This window comes from Oncorhynchus gorbuscha, linkage group LG07 (genome assembly GCF_021184085.1).
Source record: "Oncorhynchus gorbuscha isolate QuinsamMale2020 ecotype Even-year linkage group LG07, OgorEven_v1.0, whole genome shotgun sequence".
In the NCBI taxonomy this organism is placed as follows: domain Eukaryota; kingdom Metazoa; phylum Chordata; class Actinopteri; order Salmoniformes; family Salmonidae; genus Oncorhynchus; species Oncorhynchus gorbuscha.
In genome coordinates this window covers 58716782-58737247 of record NC_060179.1, presented here as the reverse complement: position 1 = coordinate 58737247, position 20466 = coordinate 58716782, and the positions used below count along the sequence as shown (strand labels likewise).

The 20466-nt window shown below is 42.3% G+C and overlaps 2 protein-coding genes and 1 long non-coding RNA gene across 11 annotated transcripts in view; 2 read left to right on the top strand and 1 right to left on the bottom strand.

The window, feature by feature from the left end:
* Window positions 1-12781, top strand: part of foxk2a (forkhead box K2a) — a 26707-nt gene extending 13926 nt beyond the window's left edge. The window contains exons 7-10 of one of the 4 annotated variants that reach the window (XR_006839684.1): window positions 267-527; window positions 637-831; window positions 983-1351; window positions 12508-12781. Coding sequence is in view for 2 of the 4 variants with exons in the window: in XM_046356953.1 (XP_046212909.1) it covers window positions 267-527; window positions 637-831; window positions 983-1194 (668 nt within the window). In the remaining 2 variants the exon portion in view is untranslated. Of the gene's footprint in view, window positions 1-266; window positions 528-636; window positions 832-982; window positions 2484-2577; window positions 3359-12507 lie in introns of those variants that run through there. The other 3 variants (XR_006839683.1, XM_046356954.1, XM_046356953.1) reach the window with 3 other exon arrangements.
* wdr45b (WD repeat domain 45B) lies at window positions 6185-17224 on the bottom strand. Of its 5 annotated transcripts, none has more exons than XM_046356955.1 (11): window positions 16979-17224; window positions 13729-13803; window positions 13466-13495; window positions 12769-12870; window positions 12437-12524; window positions 11546-11640; window positions 11009-11199; window positions 10750-10835; window positions 9151-9252; window positions 8696-8817; window positions 6185-6998 (listed from the first exon to the last, which is right to left on the bottom strand). In XM_046356955.1, exons 1-11 carry the CDS (start codon window positions 17133-17135, stop codon window positions 6892-6894), a joined length of 1155 nt encoding a protein of 384 aa, XP_046212911.1. In that variant the 5' UTR covers window positions 17136-17224; the 3' UTR covers window positions 6185-6891. The 5 variants fall into 5 exon arrangements, with proteins under 5 accessions (XP_046212911.1, XP_046212916.1, XP_046212914.1 ...); XM_046356960.1 differs by having other exon boundaries at window positions 13444-13495; window positions 16979-17223; XM_046356958.1 differs by lacking the exon at window positions 16979-17224 and adding an exon at window positions 16192-16710.
* LOC124040114 lies at window positions 16108-20466 on the top strand. 2 transcript variants are annotated; one of them, XR_006839686.1, is made up of 3 exons: window positions 16108-16245; window positions 19820-20004; window positions 20106-20466. It is a non-coding gene; the product is annotated as an uncharacterized LOC124040114 (long non-coding RNA). The 2 variants fall into 2 exon arrangements; XR_006839685.1 differs by lacking the exon at window positions 16108-16245 and adding an exon at window positions 16887-17023.

Here is a 20466-nt window from a genome sequence, read left to right as displayed (position 1 = left end):
CTGGAGCAGCAGCACGGCCAGGTGGACTGGGGACAGCAAGGAGACTTCCCAACAACAACAAAAATTCACAATAGTGAAATATTAAAATCCTAACCCCTTTTTGAACATGTTGACAGCATACGCCATTTTAAATGATTAATGTTATGTCTACTGGGATGCAAGAGGTGTGAAATTAGTTTGCCATTTGTTGAGAGATTGACATACTCCAATTTTTCTTAACAAACCACTCCATTTCGTGTCTGACCTCTGACGCTTGTTTCTGACAGGCTCCCCTCTGAACAGCCAGCCGGTGCTGATCGCCATGCAGCGACAGTTGCCCCAGACGACTATGAAGCCTGTTACCTACACCATGGCAACGCCTGTCATGACAACAGCTGTAAGCTCTGCCCCCATCATGCAGACAGTGCACGTACTGCAACAGATTCCGATGGTCACCATGGCTACCGTCGCTGCCACACAGAATTCAGTTGTTACGCTGAAAACAGAACCGCAGGAGAACGGAGGGGGAGACCACAATGGGGTTAAAGGTGGGGAGACTGATTTACAGTACATTTTTCCATTCTTTGCTGTAACAGTCCCTTTTATAAATTAAGATTTGTAGTCTTATATTGCAAAGTGTTTGTCGCTCTTTCCCAGTCAAAGTGGAGTCTGTCCCAGGCATCACTACTTCCTCTATAGGCGGGGCCAATCGCATAATCCAGACCTCCCAGGCCACACCCCTAACAGTTACCATCGTGCAACAACCTCCCCTGGGCCAGCATCGGCTTCCTATCAAGGCCATCACACAGAACGGGACTCACCTGGTTCCCATCACTACTGCTGCTAACACAGGTGAGTCATTTTCAAAATGGCACCCAACACCCATGAAGCTTTAAAAATGGCAGATTAAAATTACTTTACCAGCCTTTTCACTCCGTACTGCTTGTTTATGTCAGGCCTGCCAGGAATCCAGTAGTGAAACTCCCTCTCTATCCCCTCTCAGCAGTGGTGAACCCCCTCCACCTGTTGGCTGCTCATGCCTCGGCCTCTGCATCGCTGCCCACCAAGAGGCAAAACGGGGAGCTGGCCGACCACCCCGAACCCAAGAGGGTCAAAACTGAGGAGGGGGGCGAGAGCATAGCCCCCGTTGTAACCAACTCGTGCACAAGCGGAGACGGGGACAATGGGGTTAGTGAAAAGGCTGGCGATAAGTAGAGGTCTTGACCCCTCTCCTTAATGAGCTCTACTCTACTATCCCGCCCCCTCTGTTCTCACTCCTACGACCGGACTCCCACTCGAAACCACGTTTATCCTCTACTCCAAGGTGCCAAAAGAAGACGAGGTATGGATCCACCTCCGGACTACAGTATGTGTGAGTAGTAGACAGACCACCACCCATCCATTGGTATAAAAAGCAGAAAATAATATGATGCAAAGACCAAAACCAGGACAAGCAACAACAACAAAGGAAAATTAGAAGTTGTTAGAGGTGACCCTGTTTGAGATACAAACTACAACTAAACCTTAAGTGAAGCACAGTAAGTCTTGTTAACGTTTAAATGTAAATTAAGTCTATAAAAATGTAAATGAGATCAAAACAGACCTCTGGACTTTGACCACCAGAATCACCAAGCCTTCCACTGCTGATTGGAAAGTTCCTCTTTTTTTTTTTACACAGGACACAACCCCAAGAGAGGGAAGTAGCCAATGGCATCATCCCAGCAGCATTATAGGCAAGCGCTTAATTTTTGGGAAGAAATTACCTAAGACAGTTAACAGTAGTGTATTCTGTAAAATAATGTGTTTGGGGAACCATTCCCTATATCTCTGGCAGCTAGCCTTCATGTCAACCTATCTAATGCAGTCGTGAGTAGATACACTTGAATCCTAGGATCTTCTTTGAGTGTACCACCCGTTTCCCAAGGCACACGCATCTATTTAGTAATAACCATACTAAAAACTAGAAGTGGGGTCAAAAATATCTTGCGTCACCTGATATTGTGGAATCCTGTATTTTTTGGGGGGGGGGGTGGACTCAGTTCAGTGAAATGAATGTAGTCCCCTTTTCCTTCAAGAAAACACTATGGAGTGACTTGTTTCTCTGTCAAAATCTTACGTTTCTTTATCGCTGTGCATCTAGATTTTTCATATTTTAACAAAATATCCTATAAGATAAAAGTATATTTCCATGCGTGTTTGACTGTATCCTTCATCAATGCTTGCATGTTACTGAATTTAGAGAATGTACATGAGCAGATAACTGAAGAAAAATAAGACTGAATCAATGCTATACTGTATGATTCTGAACAGTGCTGCGCTTACTCTTTTCATTTGAGTTATTTCTTCCCCTCCTTTCTTCTGTTCTCCTTGTCATCAATGGCTGTTTCTGTTCAGATGGTATTCTATGTTTCCATGAGGAAAAACAAGTGATAGATGTTTGTTTGGCTTCAGTAAAATGCATTTTTTTCTTTTTTATATATATATATAAATTAATTTAAACCTTCGTCCTGTGTCGTACCGCCTCTGTGTATTTCTGTCTCTCTGCTAAAGGCTCATTCCCAGAGACTGATACGGAATGTTTGTCCCCTTGTCAAGCAGTCAAAGAACATTGTTTTCAACCTGAGATGCCCTGAAGAGGTGGCGGTGTTAGTTTCAGCAGCCAGCCAGCCACAGTGAGATCAACCATCCTTTTGCGAGGCATCTCTGGGTGACAATGCTGGAACCATCACCAAATCGTATATTCCTCAACTCCTAATGCAGTGGTCCTTTAGGGGCCCACGGTATGTTCTGTAACACTGGAGAGAAACAGCTGCTAAGCAGATAGTTTATCTCTGCCTGGTGTTGAGATTAGGGAATACTAATCTAGTTCTAGGGAAGTTGGGAGGACAGTGCTGTTGATTGAGTCACCATGACACTGCAGCTGCATTCCTGGGAGTTTAGTGTTCCAGGAAGTTACTACGGGCCAGATGTGTGGGAAACGGGGGAACACTTTTCTCTATGAAACAAGGCTGCATCTGAAAGGGCACCCTATTCATTATATAGTGCACTACTTTTGACAAGAGTCTATAGCCTTGGTTTAGAGTAGTGCACTGTATAGGGAGCCATTTGGATCTGGAAACAAACTTCCCCCACATGGAGCTCTCATGTAATGGATAACAGAACCAACTGGACCACTTATGTCCATATGCTGACATTTTAACTGCCTGAAAACCTTATCCTTTACTCTAGTACTACTTTAGAGCTGTAAACACAGGGTGGCAGGTAGCCTAGTGGTTAGAGCGTTGGACTAGTAACCGAAAGGTTGCAAGATCAACTCTGTCGTTCTGTTCGAGGTAATAATTTGTTCTTAACTGACTTGCCTAGTTAAATAAAAGGTCAAATAAAAAAAAAAACACTAAGGGATAAGAGCTGTCTGAGTTTATGAGCAAGAATGTTTCCTTCTAAAGTAATCTTTGCACACACAAACAGATCACACAACCCCCAAACTAAGTCACCTACACTACCTGATGTTTTATTCACAAATTTAAATGCAGGATTTTACAATCATGTAGTGAGTGAATTCCACTTGCACAATCAGAGCAGGAAGCAACACATGAAATGCATTCAGTGGTTCCCATTGAACACAGAAATGAACGTTGGTACAAAGTTCAGATTTAACGGAACAAATGACAAATACTCTAAACAATACATTGTAGCACAGCATTGTAAGGTCATGCACATGAGCCGATGCTGTGACAAACATAAGATGGGTTCTAAAGTTAATACTGCATGTAGATCCACACATTGAGTCGTATGTAGATCAGAATTTATGCTAGAAATTTGCTTAAACTGACCATAGTGAACAAGCAGAAGAGTTCTCTTCATGGGCAAACTACACCAGCCAACTAAACCTCACCAGAAAGGAATGGGTGTACATTGTCACACAAAGAGAAGGTGGATTTTGGTTTAAATCAGATTGAATCTTAGGCATAGATTCAATCAGATCAAGCGTCAACCTGTGATAGCAGACACCCGCATAGCAGATGTTTTGACGGAGCTGAGTTGGAACCGTCAACTTTGAGCAGCTGCTCTTACGATCATTGTCACGAAGCCCACCGCTCCATTCACGTTAAAAGTTCAGAACAGGAAAGTGTAGGCTATACAAGGCTTATTCAAACTAAATAATGAGGATATCTATCATCCTAATCCAGGCGTATTTTACATTCCACTTTTAAACAATGCAGCCAATGTTAATGTCTGCTTTAAGTATAATGGCAGGAGACGCTTGTGGATTTGACAGCTCTATTGCAGTCCCAATACCAAAACAACCACTATGCGGATGTCGACTAAAGTGGATCTGATTGAATCAATCCCTTAATCTTGAAAGCATTTTTTAAAAATGGAAGCACAGGGGGTGGAAACTTTTCTATTCACTGTGATCATGACAGAACAGTTCATCAGTTCACACAATGACTTGGGAAGGCTTTGGCTCTGGGAAAACGGTTGTATTAATTCATGAACTGATGTATGATAAACCCGAACAAATTAAGCTTGTCTGTGAGGATCCGTTAAGAAGATGTACGTTATTCAAATTCTCATCCGGAGACTGATCAAGTTTGAGTTGGAGCTTTACATTGAGTTTATCCTAATCAAAGTACTTGGGCCTAGATTCAATCCGGACCGCGGAAGAACTGCATTATAGCGTGATTGACATTCATTTCCGATTGAGCCGACATATGCAGCGTTTACCATGAATGCGGTCTCTGCGAACACGGAAATCTTGCTTTTAAAAATGGTACATAGCCGCATAGGGGCAATCGGATTGAATCTAGCCCAGAATCAAGTGTTTTTGGGTCGGCTTATAGGTACTAATTCACCTCATCCTCATGTAGACTCATACTGTAAAGAATATTGCACATACATACATACACACACACACACACACACACACACAGCGACATAAATGGCAGGAAGAGTGAAACAATAACACTTGTTAATCAGAAAATGTCTTCTAATTCTGTACAGTTTATGCTGTAAGTTACATATGTTCAGTCTGGCGTATTCATTGTTTATACAGTGAGTAAAAGCTAAACCTAGCTCTACCAGGGTGGTGTTTCACCAAGAGGAATCACTGAGGTTAACCAGATAACCACCGTAAATACGCAGCCTTTTAATATCAAGTTCATATCAAAATAGGAACTTTTAAACTGACTCAATTCTTCAACTGTACGATGATTGAAATATTTATTTCAAAGTTATCTGACCAACTCAATGGCCTTACCTTGTGAAGTCCCACCCATGCAATTTGTATATATACACAGTGCATTTGAAAAGGATTCAGAACCCTTGACTTAATCCACATTTGTTACAGCTTTATTCTAAAATGAATTAAATAATTCCCCCTCAATCTACACACATTCTGCAAATGTATTAAAAATAAAACTCACATTTACATAAGTATTCAGACCCTTTACTCAGTACTTTGTTGGCAGCGATTACAGCCTCGAGTCTTCATGCATATGACAAAGCTTGGCACACCTGTATTTGATGAGTTTCTTCCATTCTTCTCAGCAGATCCTCAAGCTCTGTCAGGTTGGATGGGGAGCGTCGCTGCATCGCTATTTTCAGGTCTCTCCAGAGATGTTCGATCAGGTTCAAGTCAGGCTCTGGCTGGGCCACTAAAGGACATTGAGACTTATCTTACCCAAAGCCAATTTTACCCAAAGCCAATTCTGTGTTGTCTTGTCTGTGTGCTTAGGGTCATTGTCCTGTTGGAAGGTGAACAGTCTCCCCAGTCTGAGGTCTTGAGTGCTCTGGAGCAGGTTTTCATCAAGGATCTCTCTGTACTTTGCTCCGTTCAGCTTTTCTTTCAATCCTGACTAGTCTTCCTGCCACTGAAAAACATCCCCACAGCATGACGCTGCCACCACCATGCTTCACCATAGGGATGGTGCCTGGTTTTATCCAGATGTGACACTTCTCATTCAGACCAAAGAGTTAAATCTTGGTGTCAGACACAATCCTGTCTCAGCTCTACAAACAATTCCATCAACCTCATGGCTTGGTTTTTGCTGACATGCACTGTCAACTGTGGGACAATATATAAAACAGGTGTGTGCCTTTCCAAATCATTTGAATTTACCACAGGTGGACTCCAATCAAGTTGTAGAAACAGCTCAAGGATGATCAATGGAACCAGCATGCACCTGAGCTCAATTGAGTCTCATAGCAAAGGGTCTGAATACTTATGTAAATAAGGTATTTCTAAAATAAACTTTTCGCTTTGTCATTATGGGGTATTGTGTGTAGTTTATAATATGGGAAAAATATATTTTAGAATAAAGCTGTAACAAAATATAGAAAGTGAAAGGGTCTGAACTTTCTTAATGCACTGTATGTATGCGAGTATATACACACAGTCCACTCTCGATTCAGCTCAGAGGCACTCCCTATAGTTAGATTAGGCGGTGTTAGTTGACAAGATTTGTTTTCTATGCATCTACCTATTAGAATCAACGCGATACACCTTTAAAAAATAACCGCCCGATCATCATACATTTCACAGAAGACATCTTTAAAAAGCAAGTCTCCCTCATTCGTCCCCGGACAAGGAGGCCCAGGTGACGTCCGTTAAGAGTGTTCTCGTCCCCCTGTCTTGCTGTAGTTGTCTAGTTGTACAGGGAGTCTTTAAGTAGGTTGTCAGAGGGCACTCAGTCCTGAATTCTCTCGGCCCATCTTTCATTCCTGTGTTGTTTCCGAGATGGTGTCTCTCTCACCTTCCCTCTGACGCTTCACGTAGAGTTCATCAGCAGTGGGTGAGCAGAAACATCATCTCCTCCTCCTGTCCATCCCCCCTCGTCCTCCTGCTCCAGAAAATAAACCCATCCGCCATGTACACGTCTGTCCGTTGGCAGGAGGTGGTAGGGTGAAAGGTCAGATCTTCTCGTCTGTCATCTCCAGGAACTGTGCGTAGACATCTCGGGAACACTCCCCCTTCTGATTGAACAGGAACTTGTAGTAGCTGCCATCAGCACAAATGGCTGAGGAGAGAGAGAGAGGTCCCAATAAGAGACCATACATCTGCTATATTCTCAAAATTTTATAGAAAAGTATCCATAAATTTAACACAGTAAAATGAGTCAATGGTGTCAACAATAAAACAATCAAATAAGTGGTGTCAAGTCAACAATAATATACAGTACCAGTCGAGTTTGGACACACTTACTCATTCAAAAGCTTTTCTTTTTTACTATTTTCTACATTGTAGAATAATAGTGAAGACGTCAACTATGAATTAACACATATGGAATCGTGTAAAAAAACATTTAATACTTCAAAATAGCCACCCTTTCTTTGCCCTTTATGACAGCTTTGCACAGTCTTGGCACAGTCTTGGCATTCTCTCAACCAGCTTCACCTGGAATGCTATTCCAACGGTCTTCCAACAGGAGTTCCCACATATGCGGAGCACTTGTTGGCTGCTTTTCCTTCACTCTGCGGTCCAACTCATCCCAAACCATCTCAATTGGGTTGAGGTTGGATGATTGTGGAGGCCAAGTCATCTGATGCAGCACTCCATCACTCTTCTTCTTAGTCAGTGGTCCTGTAGCTCAGTTGGTAGAGCATGGCGCTTGTAACGCCAGGGTAGTGGGTTCAATCCCCGGGACCACCCATACGTAGAATGTATGCACACATGACTGTAAGTCGCTTTGGATAAAAGCGTCTGCTAAATGGCATATATTATATATTATAGTCAAATAGCCCTTACACAGCCTGGAGGTGTTGGGTCATTGTCCTGTCGAAAAACAGTTGAAAGTCCCAAGCAAGTCTTCTTATTTTTGCTGTCCTTTAATAGTGGTTTCATTGCAGCAATTCGACCATGAACACGCAGTCTCCTCTGAACAGTTGATGTTGAGATGTGTCTGTTACTTGAACTCTGAAGCATTTATTTGGGCTGCAATCTGATGTGCAGTTAACTCTAATGATCTCATCCTCTGCAGCAGAGGTAACTCTGGGTCTTCCCTACCTGTGGTGGTCCTCATGAGAGCAAGTTTCATCATAGCGCTTGCTGGTTTTTGCGACTGCACTTGAAGAAACTTTCAAAGTTAGACATTTTCTGGATTGACTGACCTTCATGTCTTAAAGTAATGTTGGACTGTCGAATCGCTTTGTTTATTTGAGTTGTTCTTGACATAATATGGACGTGGTCTTTTACCAAATAGGGCTATCTTCTGTATACCACCCCTACCTTTTCACAACACAACGGATTGGCTGAAACGCATTAAGAAATTCCACAAATCAACGCACACCTGTTAATTAAAATGCATTCCAGGTGACTACCTCATGAAGCTGGTTGAGAAAATGCAAAGAGTGTGCAAAACTGTCAAGGCAAAGGGTGGCTACTTTGAATCTCAAATGTAAAAAAAGATTTGGATTAGTTTAACACTTGTTTGGTTTCTATGTTATTTCATAGTTTTGATGTCTTCTACTATTCTACAAAGCAGAAAATAGTCCAAATCAAGCAAAACCCTGGAATGAGTAGGTGTCCAAACCTTTGACTGGTACTGTATGTGTCAATATGGAAGAAATGTCACTCTGAATCAGTCTATAAACACTGGGCAGGAAGTAGCTGGAGTATGTATAGCTCATGACTGCACTGGGCTCTGTTTGAGAGGTCTGCCAACACAAACAAGTACTCAGAGAGAGATACTACCTCACACACACACGCATTACTCACCTATGACAGAGTTGGGTTCTGTTCCGAAGGAACACACACACGGCGAGTTTGATGGAACCTGGAACTTGGAGAAGCTCCACTTGGAGCTGAAGTACTTAGGAAGGAAACTGGCCGAGGCTAGGCTAAGAATAAAAGGAAACAACAAATGATTCCGGGATGGGTTTGGAATTACAGGAAGCACTGGTAAAGATTGGAGAACGGGTTTGGAATGGTGGCTGGTTAACATTGAAAAACAATGTGCTCACTTAAGTTATTCCTCCAAAGAACAGGGTGCATGTCCTTGAACAGTCAATAAGACACCTCTCAAAAAGAACTTCATCACCACTGCCACTCATCTCTCCACATGTGCAACAAGGCACTACATACACTTTGAATCAATGTTGCAGAATTTGGACTTCGGTTAAGAGATCAAGTTGACAGTGCAGAGAAAGGTTAAATGTTTGTCTCAGACCGACCTGGACTGTTTGTTCCTCTTGGGGTCCTCTGCAGCGAATATGTGGACTGTACCGTGGTCACTAGACACACAGATGAGGGACGCATCCTGGTTGAAATTGATGCTGGGGAGGGGAAATAAGTTACCAAACAGGACTATAACAAGCAACTTACTTAATGTAGTTATCGTACCTAGCAACCTTTAGACAGGTACAGTAACTGTAAATCACTCTGGAGCAGAGCGTCTGCTAAATGACTCAAATGTAAACATTAAGCCAGGTGTACACTACACGATTTGGCTGTCCCAGACAAGTTTGAGATCGGAGACAAAATCCCCATGTCGTTGCCTAGTCGGGCCATCAATGCTTGTTTAATGTGAGCGGGTCAAAGACGCAATCTGAGGGCTACCGACCTCGTCTTTTAACAGTTTCAGACGTCCTTATATTTTCAAACATGTCAAATAAAATCTTACACGTGATTAGCAGATGTTATTGCGGATGTAGCGAATTGCTTGTGCTTCTAGCTCCGACAGTGCAGTAATATCTAACAAACTACACAACATGTACCCAATACACACAACTCTAAGTAGGAATGAATTAAGACCATATACATATGGACGAGCGATGTCAGAGCGGAATGGACTAAGATACAGTAGAATAGTATAGAATGCAGTATATGTAAACATTTAAGTGACTAATACCATAGAATACAGTATATGAGATGAGTAATGGCAGATATGTTAACAATATTAAAGTGACTAGTGTTCCATTCCTTAAAGTGGCCAGTGATTTCTAGTCTATGCCTATAGGCAGCAGCCTCTAATGTGCTAGTGATGGCTGTTAATAGTCTGATGGCCTTGAAATAGAAGCTATTTTTCAGTCTCTCGGTCCCAGCTTTGATGCACCTGTACTGACCTCGTCTTCTGGATGATAGCGGGGTGAACAGGCAGTGGCTCGCCTGGTTGATGTCCTTGATCTTTTTGGCCTTCCTGTGACATCAGGTGCTGTAGGTGTCCTGGAGGGCAGGTAGTTTGCCCCCGGTAATGCGTTGGGCAGATGTTTGATTTTATCTGCACAAAATCTCCAATGCTCTTGTAGTGGGAGATGTACAACAACACGTTTTGAGAGCGGTGATCAATGAGAGCTCACCAGAGAAGAAGCCAGTGAGGTGATGACGTTGTTTTGCATCACCCAGAATGTGTACTCTCAAGCAGAACGATGACTACTACTAGTACGCATTTACTCGCCTTTAATAAAAGCCAAAGTGTCAAATCGTTACAGCTCTGAAGTTCACAAGCAATGTTATTCAATTCAAAAGGTTAGCTAGATATTTCAACTCTGTATGGCGAGCGTGAATGTCTGACTGAACGTTTCTGAGGCTGCTTTGAGCCACAGTTAAATCTAACCACATTGTTTTTGCGAGACAGCGCGGTAGCGAGAACCTCAAGACCAAGCCACATGGTTTCGTGTGCCCACCACTATGTTGGCAACACAAAAAGAAACTAAAGGAAAGACTGTTGTTTAATGTCAGGATTTAGAAAGTCGTGTAGTGTCCACCCGGCTTTAGAGCATTTCTCACATCTAACTTCAGATGAAGAAAAGGCCCAGGTCGGTTGTTCTCACCAGTAGATGTTAGCAGCCTGTGACCCTCGCCTCAACTCCTGAATCAGGTGGCCTGCCATGGTGTCAAATATTCTGATCAGGGTCCCCTGGAGAGAAATAAACAAAGGCACCGAGACACAGTGTTAGGAGTTGGTCACCCCTAGTCTTCAAGCAACAAGGACAACCAATGCTAGATATAAAAAGCCTAAGGCACTGTCTAGGCCCAGGAGTAGTGTTAAAAGGGTTAAGCCAATGAGTAGTTCTAAAGGGGTTGTAATACTTTCTCGGAGGCAGTGGCTATCCTGGTTCCCTGCAGGTTGAGGGCGATGCAACACAGCGCCCCCTCGTGGGCGGGGATGTCCACTGGAGGCTTCTCTGTATTGGCAAGGTCTACGATCTGCACGTGCCCAGAGTGGGTCCCCGGGAACGCCAGCAGAGAGTTGTTACTGTTGGGACAGAGCACACACAGACCTGGGGGAGGAGGGAGAGGAGTTATGGATACAGTCATAAAGAGAGAGACAGAGAGAGCAAAAGAGTGAGAGAGGAAAGGAGCAGAGCAAGAGAGAGAATGTGTCGATGGCTACACATTACAACCATGTAACACTCTTGTGAGGGTTGTGTGTTTACATCAATTATGAGTGTGCCCAATATATTTAGCAGAGAGAAAGAAGCTAGGATACATTACAACCATTTAACATTCTTGCGAAAATGGTTTGTTTACTTAAATGATGGGCGTGTCTAATGCATCTAGCAGGCTGGTTAGGAATCTGAGAGCTGCAGTAGACAGTAGCTGGACTGTCTGTGTAGTAGTACTGACCTTTGGGGTTATAGCAGGTCTCAAACACATGCAGCTGATGAGGGTTGTGGGTGAACGTGAACACTTTGATCATAGAATCCAGGACCACCACGATCCTGAGGACATCAGAGAGATGCAGACATTAGGCTCAAGACTGAGAAAAGGGAGAGATCTGGCCCACTAACATACAGCAATCTAATGGGGAAACATTGGTAAGAAAACATTTCACTACTCCTGACACCAACATATTACCTTCTGACATTCCCTTTAATGTTACCTAAAAAGGTGAACATCTTAACAGTCATAAACCATATAAGTAGTACTTTTAAGTATTTTTTAAAAACTTATGTACTTTACACCACTGTTCCCTATTCAGTGCACTACAATACTTCCACTAGATTGCTGTGTCATTGTGTCAAATTCCTCCTGAAAGAGCAGCCATTGATGATGAAATCAATCCCGGCAGTGTGAAACACAAGATTGCATTCATGGTTGGTCGGTAAAATGCTTGAAAAGGGAGTTAAAGTGGTACTAACTTCTTACTTCATTTGTACTGGCACACAACACTGCTAATAGAGACACATTAAGGGAAGAAACAGGGTGGGGAGTGTTCCTACCTGTCCCTTCGTAGCTTCACTGCTAATAGAGACACATTAAGGGAAGACACAGGGTGGGGAGAGTTCCTACCTGTCCCTTCGAAGCTTCACTGCTAATAGAGACGCAGCTAATAAAGACACATTAAGGGAAGAAACAGGGTGGGGAGTGTTCCTACCTGTCCCTTCGTAGCTTCACTGCTAATAGAGACACAATAAGGGAAGAAACAGGGTAGGGAGTGTTCCTACCTGTCCCTTCGTAGCTTCACTGCTAATAGAGACACAATAAGGGAAGAAACAGGGTGGGGAGTGTTCCTACCTGTCCCTTCGAAGCTTCACTGCTTTGACCTCCGTGGAGAACTCAATTTCTATAACTGTCTTTTTCTTCAGGTCATCCCAGATCATCACTGGAGGAAAACATCAGAGGACATGGTGGGAATTACAACCGACAAGACCAACATGACATGATGACGTTTGTCTCTAGTGCCAGACCAATGTAAGGAAATAACTAGATAAAAGGTCACTGTGATGGAAAAAGTCTACCAATGGGAGATCATTTTGGGGGTTCCAAAATATATTATTTCTAATGCTCATATTACATATGTGACGGAAAGTACAACACAAGAACCACACACACAGTAACCACCATACCTTTGTTAGGTGGGTATTTGGGCTTTTTTCCTCCTCCAACCAGCGCTAGGTAGTTACACCTGAACAGCATCTCCACATGCCCGACCCCGCCCTCCATGAACTCTGGAAGACACATATAATCACCTCATTGGCCATTAAGCTGTCAATCTGGCGGGTGGCGAGTAAACTGAGCCAATGAGAAGCAAGGGTGTCGCCTCAAAAACCACCGCAATTATCCAAACCATTATTCCAATAAGATCTATAAATGTGACTAGAGAGATCCGTCCCTGACAAGGAGAATTTAAATAGTTTTAATATCTCAAAGTTTTACTAAATAGCAAACAACTCTTCACTCCATCTGCATATTATAGCAAACCTTTCCAGCATGCATGATGCATCACTGTAATAAAAAATTACTGTAGTCCTGGTGTTATTTAGACCCATATCAACAAAAGCCTGCACACCCTGCAGCAACCCACCAGAACCAGGTTAGGCCATCCCTGGCCTATACTATAGGCTAATCCTTTCCCTACAGTACAGTAAGCCATTTCCTATTATGACTTTGGACCAGGTCATGTGAGGAGTCACATGTGCAGGGCTCAGTGGCGAAATGATTAACTTCCTCATTTAGCCCTCCTCATCCAACCAGAGCACCAACCCAGCCACAGACAGACAGATCCATCTCATCTCACAAACATCAGGAGCGGGAAGGAAGTACCTTGGCTCTCGCTGTCACAATGCTGTGTCCCTGTGTGCAGCAGAATGGCCTCGATTTACTGCAAGCAATGCTAGTGACCCATTGAGTTTATTTACATATCAACAAAATGGCTACACAAGAACTTTTGATTAACAGTAAACCGTGGAAAAAGGCACATTATGATGAATCATGATTATCAGAAAGGATATGTTTGATACAATCATAATTAGAAGTGTATGTTTCATATTTGCAGTACAGTCATTATTTTTTGTACATATATTTACCTTGTTTTTCTTTCTCTTTGAGTGGATCTGTGTTGTACACTCTAAACCCATTCTCCATTCCGCAAGCAAAGCATCCTGGAAGGAGCACCGACAGACAATACCAATGGTTAAAACAACCCTGATCAAAGCTAGGTCCAAATTCACAGTGAATGAATAACCACGATATTTATCCAACTTCAAAGACATCATGATTATGCGGGAGATAAACTATGGACAGTCTATGCTTCCAGTCAGGTTCTCTCTCTTCCTATCAGATTTGGAGCATGTCTATGACTCCGGTAACCTGAAGTTGACTGCGAGGAATGAGCACACAGTGATCATTGAGCAGTGTTGGAATATTAGCTAACAGTCATTTCTTTGTTTGGAGGTGGACCCATTCATTCACTGCTCAGGGAAGAAAAGCTGACTAGGGCCACCCCACCCACTCCTACACCCGACCCCCACACACACACTGGTACCAAGCTTGTACCTGTCACATGTCTGTCTGCCTAGACTGATATGAAATTGCACTATCTATCTGATTCTGCATCTAAAATTATGTATATGTTATGAGTTTAAAAAGGAAGGTATATTGTGCACTTGACCAAGTTTGATGTGTAAAACATAATTAGTCTTTCCCCTGCCAATTCTAGGGCTACACTCACTAACTAAACAATGGATCATCATACTCACAGCTTGAACTAGCTTTTGATGTACAGTAAACTATTTAGTAGTATCTTAGCAGTTGTCAAACTAAAGTTCTAACCACAGATAAAGGGGGCAGTTCTATATTTGTTATAACCATGAGTTGTTCCATATAACGTTAAATATATAGCTACAATAGCTAACGACAGAGATAAAAAGCGTATAGCTACTGTTAACTGTAAATGAATATTTGTTTATTTGACGTTAGCCACAACATTAGCGCTATCTTGTGGAACAGTAGAACCCCCCCACAGCTGTATTTCCGGCTAGCTAACGTTACGTTGTTAGCTGATGCTAGCGTATTATTAAAATCTAAAACGTGAGAGCCCAACATATCCATGATATTTAGCTCTTAATATGATTAAAGATCAGAGAGTTACATGTAATACCCTTTAGTTTGCTCAAATGACAATCCAATCACTTGTATTTCACAACAACTGAATATTGCTAACGTTAGCTAGACATAACTAACTAGCCTAGGCTGGGTGTAATGCTGCGTTCATAACCAAGTGGGAAGGAAGTGTTTACCACATACTGACACCCCAAATTGTCCCTCCTACTAGTGGGAAACTCGTCTATCATCGCTGAGCTCCACATGCTGACCTTACCCAGCGGAGAAATTATTTTGAGTACAGCATTTTTGGCAGGTTAAATAAAACATTATTTATAAAAAAAGCAATATATTATTACGGTTTTTGAACATATAATACGTTTACAAGCATGACAGCTGTCCTTTTAGTTTATGGTTGACACAGAGTGTTGGCAATTAGCAAATCTGAGTTTATTAACGAGTCAAAGCACGTGAATGCATCCAACAGTGTTATCCAGGAAGCAGGTTTGAGGAGCTGGCGAGGTAAATTTGGTCAACTCGGGATAACCGGCCATACGAAAGTGGCTCACCTTTTAGCCAGGTAAACAAACCTGCTCCAGGGCAGGCTAACTCATTGCTAACTCCAATAGCACTGCATGAAATGACTGAGCTTCAAGTTGAGGAGCTTTTAAATCAGATTCCCTCACTCTTGCAAAGATTGCATCATCATTAAATATAGTTTTTGCCTTGGCAGCAACTAATGGGGATCATTATAAATACAAAGATGGCAGTAGCGATAAGTAATAAAATAAAGACAGTGCTTCTAAATGAATATTTCACACAATAGCCTGCTGAACTTGCAAGATAACTTTTCTTTAATTTGTATTTAGGCACAAATGAAAATGTGGCACTGACTTACCCAATAATTTAAATTTTAGCATTGTCTCAATGAAGAGTTCGACATTCGACTAGCCATGTGCGACATGTACAGGCAGTTACAAGCCTGCTAGAGTTAGCGGCAGGCGGAGGTGCAATATCCACTGTCGTAGTATGGATGAATCCTGAGCTGGAATGTGAAGTTAACTGAGATGAGTTAGCTTTAGGAAACCCTGAATGGCCATATTAGTGCTAGATGCATCACTACAGACCCTGGTTCGATTCCATACTGTATCACAACCGGCCGTGATTCAGAGTCCCATAGGGTGGCGCACAATTGGCCCAGTGACATTAGGATTTGGCCGGGGTTGAGCGTCATTGTAAATAATCATTTGTTCTTAACTGACTTGCCTAGTTAAATAAAGGTTAAAAATGTTTTAAAGTAGATCTAGCTGGCTTTACGACGTCACAACTGGTAATTACCACCTTCCCACTTGGTTATGAATGCAGCCCGGCCTCAAAACGTCGTTAGCATGGCATCGACGACAGAACTAGCAACCAAAGAAGATTTCGATGAAGAAACAATTTCTCACCATGATCCTGGTTGAATCCCGCGTACAGTAGTCCGTTCCCATGTGTGTTTGATGGTAGTAAATTCATTATTTCGATCAGATAATCACAGTCGTGCGTTAGACAAATTTTCACAGACTGCTAGCTAGCTACCATTTCTCCTGTGCCAGAGCCAGTTAGGAAAAACAACACAGCTCTTGGTTCATCCAGGACGGTCAAAAGAGCACCGAGTGATCGAGTGGGAATTTCATCAAATATGGTGGATAAATGAAGATAGTTCAATCAGGCCTTTTACCGTTGTCTGCTTAGAGGGATGGCACTCCCATAGACACTGCGATAGCAGTCAGCTTTCAGAGGTTCTCAAAGTTGGGAGAGGTCCGTGGAGGTACTGCATGGGGTCCGCGGTCAAATCTCAATATGTTTTAACATTTCATTTTTTTTTTATGAATAATACTAACATATTAAACTACTTTTGGCCAAAGGATCCATGGAATAAGATTAAAGTGTGTAATAGAGACCCACAGTGAAGGTGTCATAATTCCCATAAAATCTAGCGGTAGAGCATGGCGCTTGTAACGCCAGGGTAGTGGGTTCGATCCCCGGGACCACCCATACGTAGAATGTATGCACACATGACTGTAAGTCGCTTTGGATAAAAGCGTCTGCTAAATGGCATATATATATATATATATATATATATATACATATATATAAACAGGAAAATGGTTTCAATCGTTTTTCCACCATTCATTTTTCCCCATAGGGGATTTTAGAAACACTTCATAAAGACAGTGTTTTGTGTAGGCTTACCCTGGCGTGACGTTTTGATAACTGCGCAACTCTCTCCTGGACAAGGTAACTTTTTGTGGTTAACTAGATGCTTTTGAAAAGTGTCTAGATATCCCCCGACTCTAGTTACGTGTACAACACACGTTACCATCCTTACAAGTAAAAAGAAAATCAGCATAGGCTAGCATAATGACATTTAAAAAAAAAATAATTTGGACAAGTCCTTTGTCAGCTAGTTAATGTTAGTTCACGGTTTGTGTAGTCACACTTTATGAGGTCAAATAAAGTTGTCACGTGCGCTGAATACAACAGGTGTAGTAGACCTTAAAGTGAAATGCTTACTTATAGGCTCTAACCAATAGTGCAAAAAAGGTATTAGGTGAACAATAGGTAAGTAAAGAAATGAAAAGACAGTGAAAAACAGTAGCGAGGCTATATACAGTAGTGAGGCCATAAAAGTAGCGAGGATACATACAGACACCGGTTAGTCAGCCTGATTGGTAGATATGGTTAAAGTGAATGCAGATAGCCCGGTTAGTCAATGTGCGGGAGCACTGGTTGGTCGGGCTAATTGAGGTCATATGTACATTAATGTATAGTTAAAGTGACTATGATAAACAAGAGAGTAGCAGCCGTGTAAAAGAGGAGTTTGAGGGGGCCACACAATGCAAATAGTCCGGGTAGCCATTTGATTACCTGTTCAGGAGTCGTATGGCTTGGGGGTTAAAACTGTTGAGAAGCCTTTGTGTCCTAGACTTGGCACTCTGTTACCGCTTGTCAGGATATAGCTAGCTAAATATTGCCTGGTGGGCTAGCTAGTTAGGCACCTTTGTTGGCTAGTTGGCTACATTAGTTAGTGTTACCTAACTAACATGGCACCCTATCTCACGTGGTGTCGTTGGACTTCACTGACAAGCGGTGACATGCTTTCGAATGTGCCTAACGTTAGTGATGAGCGCTAACTAGCTAATGTTAAATATTCACTAGCTAGCATGTGGGGTCTGGGGAAAAGTCTGACCACACGAACAGTGAGCGCAGGTTAACTAGCTGGCTAGCTAGCTCACAAAGCACTTGTGTGCTCAATATTTTGACATAGAAAACAAATGGTTTTGTTCCACGAGTGCATATGTTGTGCATGACTAATCAAATGACCTGTGAAGTCAGTTATACATGTCAGCAGGGATGGATTAAGCTAGCCCGAGTCCAATACTTTTCACACTGGGCTAGTAGACAATCTGCCAAACTAGCCTGACAATAGCAGTGAAATTTTCACATGGCACAGATTTAGGACTTGAATGTTACCCGGGCTAGTTTTGGTCTGCTGGACAGTGCCCAAAATGCTTATGTTACATCCCTGCGGGACAGTCCCTTTCAGACAACCTCCCTTATCAATGTTGGTCCTTCTCAGTGACCTCACGGCTGAGGGTTTTGACTTTCCTCTTGAGAATCAGAATCAGAAAGGATATATACAGTAGTATACAGTACCAGTCAAACGTTTGGACACACCTACTCATTCAAGGGTTTTTCTTGAAGACATCAAAACTATGAAATATCACATATGGAATCATGTAGTAATCAAAGAAGTGTTAAACATATTTTAGATTCTTCAAAGTAGCCACCCTTTGCCTTGATGACAGCTTTGCATTCTCTCAACTAGCTTCATGAGGTAGTCACCTGGAAGGCATTTCAAATAACAGGTGTGCCTTGTTAATTTGTGGAATTTCATTTCTTCTTAATGTGTTTGAGCCAATCAGTTGTTGTGACAAGGTAGGGGTGGTATACAGAAGAGACCCCTATATGTTAAAAGACCAATCCCATATTATGGCGCGAAGAGAAATGACAGTCCATCAGTACTTTAAACCATAAAGATCAGTCAATCCAGAAAATTTTAAGAATTTAGCAAGTTTCTTCAAGTGCAGTTGCAAAAACCATCAATCGCTATGATAAAACTGGCTCTCATGAGGACTGCCAGAGGAAAGGAAGACCCAGAGTTAACTTTGCTGCAGAGGATAACATTTATTAGAGTTACAAGCCTAAAAGTAAATCCTTCACAGAGTTCAAGTAACAAGACACATCTCAACATCAACTGTTCAGAGGAGACTGAATTGCTGCAAAGAAACCACTAGTAAAGGACAGCAATAGAAGAAGAGTCTTGCTTGGGCCAAGAAACACAAGCAAGGGACATTAGACCGGTGGAAATCTGTCCTTTGGTCTGATGAGTCCAAATGTGCGATTTTTGGTTCCAACCGCCGTGTCTAGACAGAGTAGGTGAACTGAGGATCTCTGCATGTGTGGTTCCCACCGTGAAACATGGAGGAAGAGGTGTGATGTATGGGGGTGCTTATTCATGGCACACCTAACCAGCAAGGCTACCACAGCATTCTGCAGTGATACACCATCCCATCTGGTTTGCGCTTAGTTGGACTATCAATTGCTTTTCAACAGGAAAATGACCCAACACACCTCCAGGCTGTGTAAGGGCTATTTGACCAAGGATAGTGATTGCTGCATCAGATGACATGGCCTCCACAGTCACCCAACCTCAACCCAATTGAGATGGTTTGGGATGAGTTGGACCGTGGAGTGAAGGGAAAACGTCAAGAAAGTGCTCAGCATATTTGGGAACTCCTTCAAGACTGTTGGAAAAGCATTTCAGGTGAAGCTGGTTGAGAGAATGTCAAGAGTGTGCAAAGCTGTCATCAAGGCAAAGGGTGGCTACTTTGAATAATCTCAAATACAAAATATATTTTGATTTAACAGTTTTTTGGTCACTACAAGTCTGTGGGTTATTGTATTTTAATATACTGTACATGTTACCATTTTAGGAATCAACTTAAAGTACTTTTTTTTTTTGTCTTTCAGGTGGGCTGACCGGGTCTGCAGCTGCCATTTTCCGGTGGGAAAGAGAAATGGCCATGTATTTACTAGGAAAGGAAGCTCATGCACCATGGCAGAAGAGGAAATGCCGGACTGTTGAATGGGAAACAAGAACAAACAATGAGGCATGAGGATTGGGTGTTGAGGGACCACTTGCCACATTGTCCAAGGTGTGCGTATGTTATGATAATCAGTGTGTTTTCTGTCCAGATAAAGATGATGATACAGCATTGAAAAAGACCTACCACTGACCAAATGTTTTGTTTTCCAGTCCAAAAGGAGTGCATCCCTCAGACCATCCAGTACATGGACATCCTGTACCAGTCTGATCTGAGCGTGGGGGTCCAGTTATAGAGACTACAGCACATTGACCCTGTGGACGGACATGCCAATAACTCATCAAATATGATACAATAGTGTAAAACATTGAATTTGTAGATGCATCTAGGGCTGTGGCCATCACAGTAATTTACTGTTAATTAACATAAACACATTTAAGCATTTCCTGGCTTCTACACAAGCCACAGATGCAGACCTTTGGAACATCTAAAAAAAAATTAAAGTCTAATAAATCCATGTAATATAGCCTACACCTTCACAATAAATCTGATTTATATTAGACAGGTCTAAAG

Excerpts from the sequence above, each read along its gene's own strand:
- wdr45b (XM_046356955.1), bottom strand. The coding sequence starts at position 17,135 with ATGCTGATTTTCTTTTTACTTGTAAGGATGGTAACGTGTGTTGTACAC. Across the intron at positions 10,836-11,008 it reads TAGCCACTGCCTCCGAGAAA|GGGACCCTGATCAGAATATT; the intron begins GTATTACAACCC and ends ATTTCTCTCCAG. Across the intron at positions 6,999-8,695 it reads AGAACCCAACTCTGTCATAG|CCATTTGTGCTGATGGCAGC; the intron begins GTGAGTAATGCG and ends CTCTCTCCTCAG.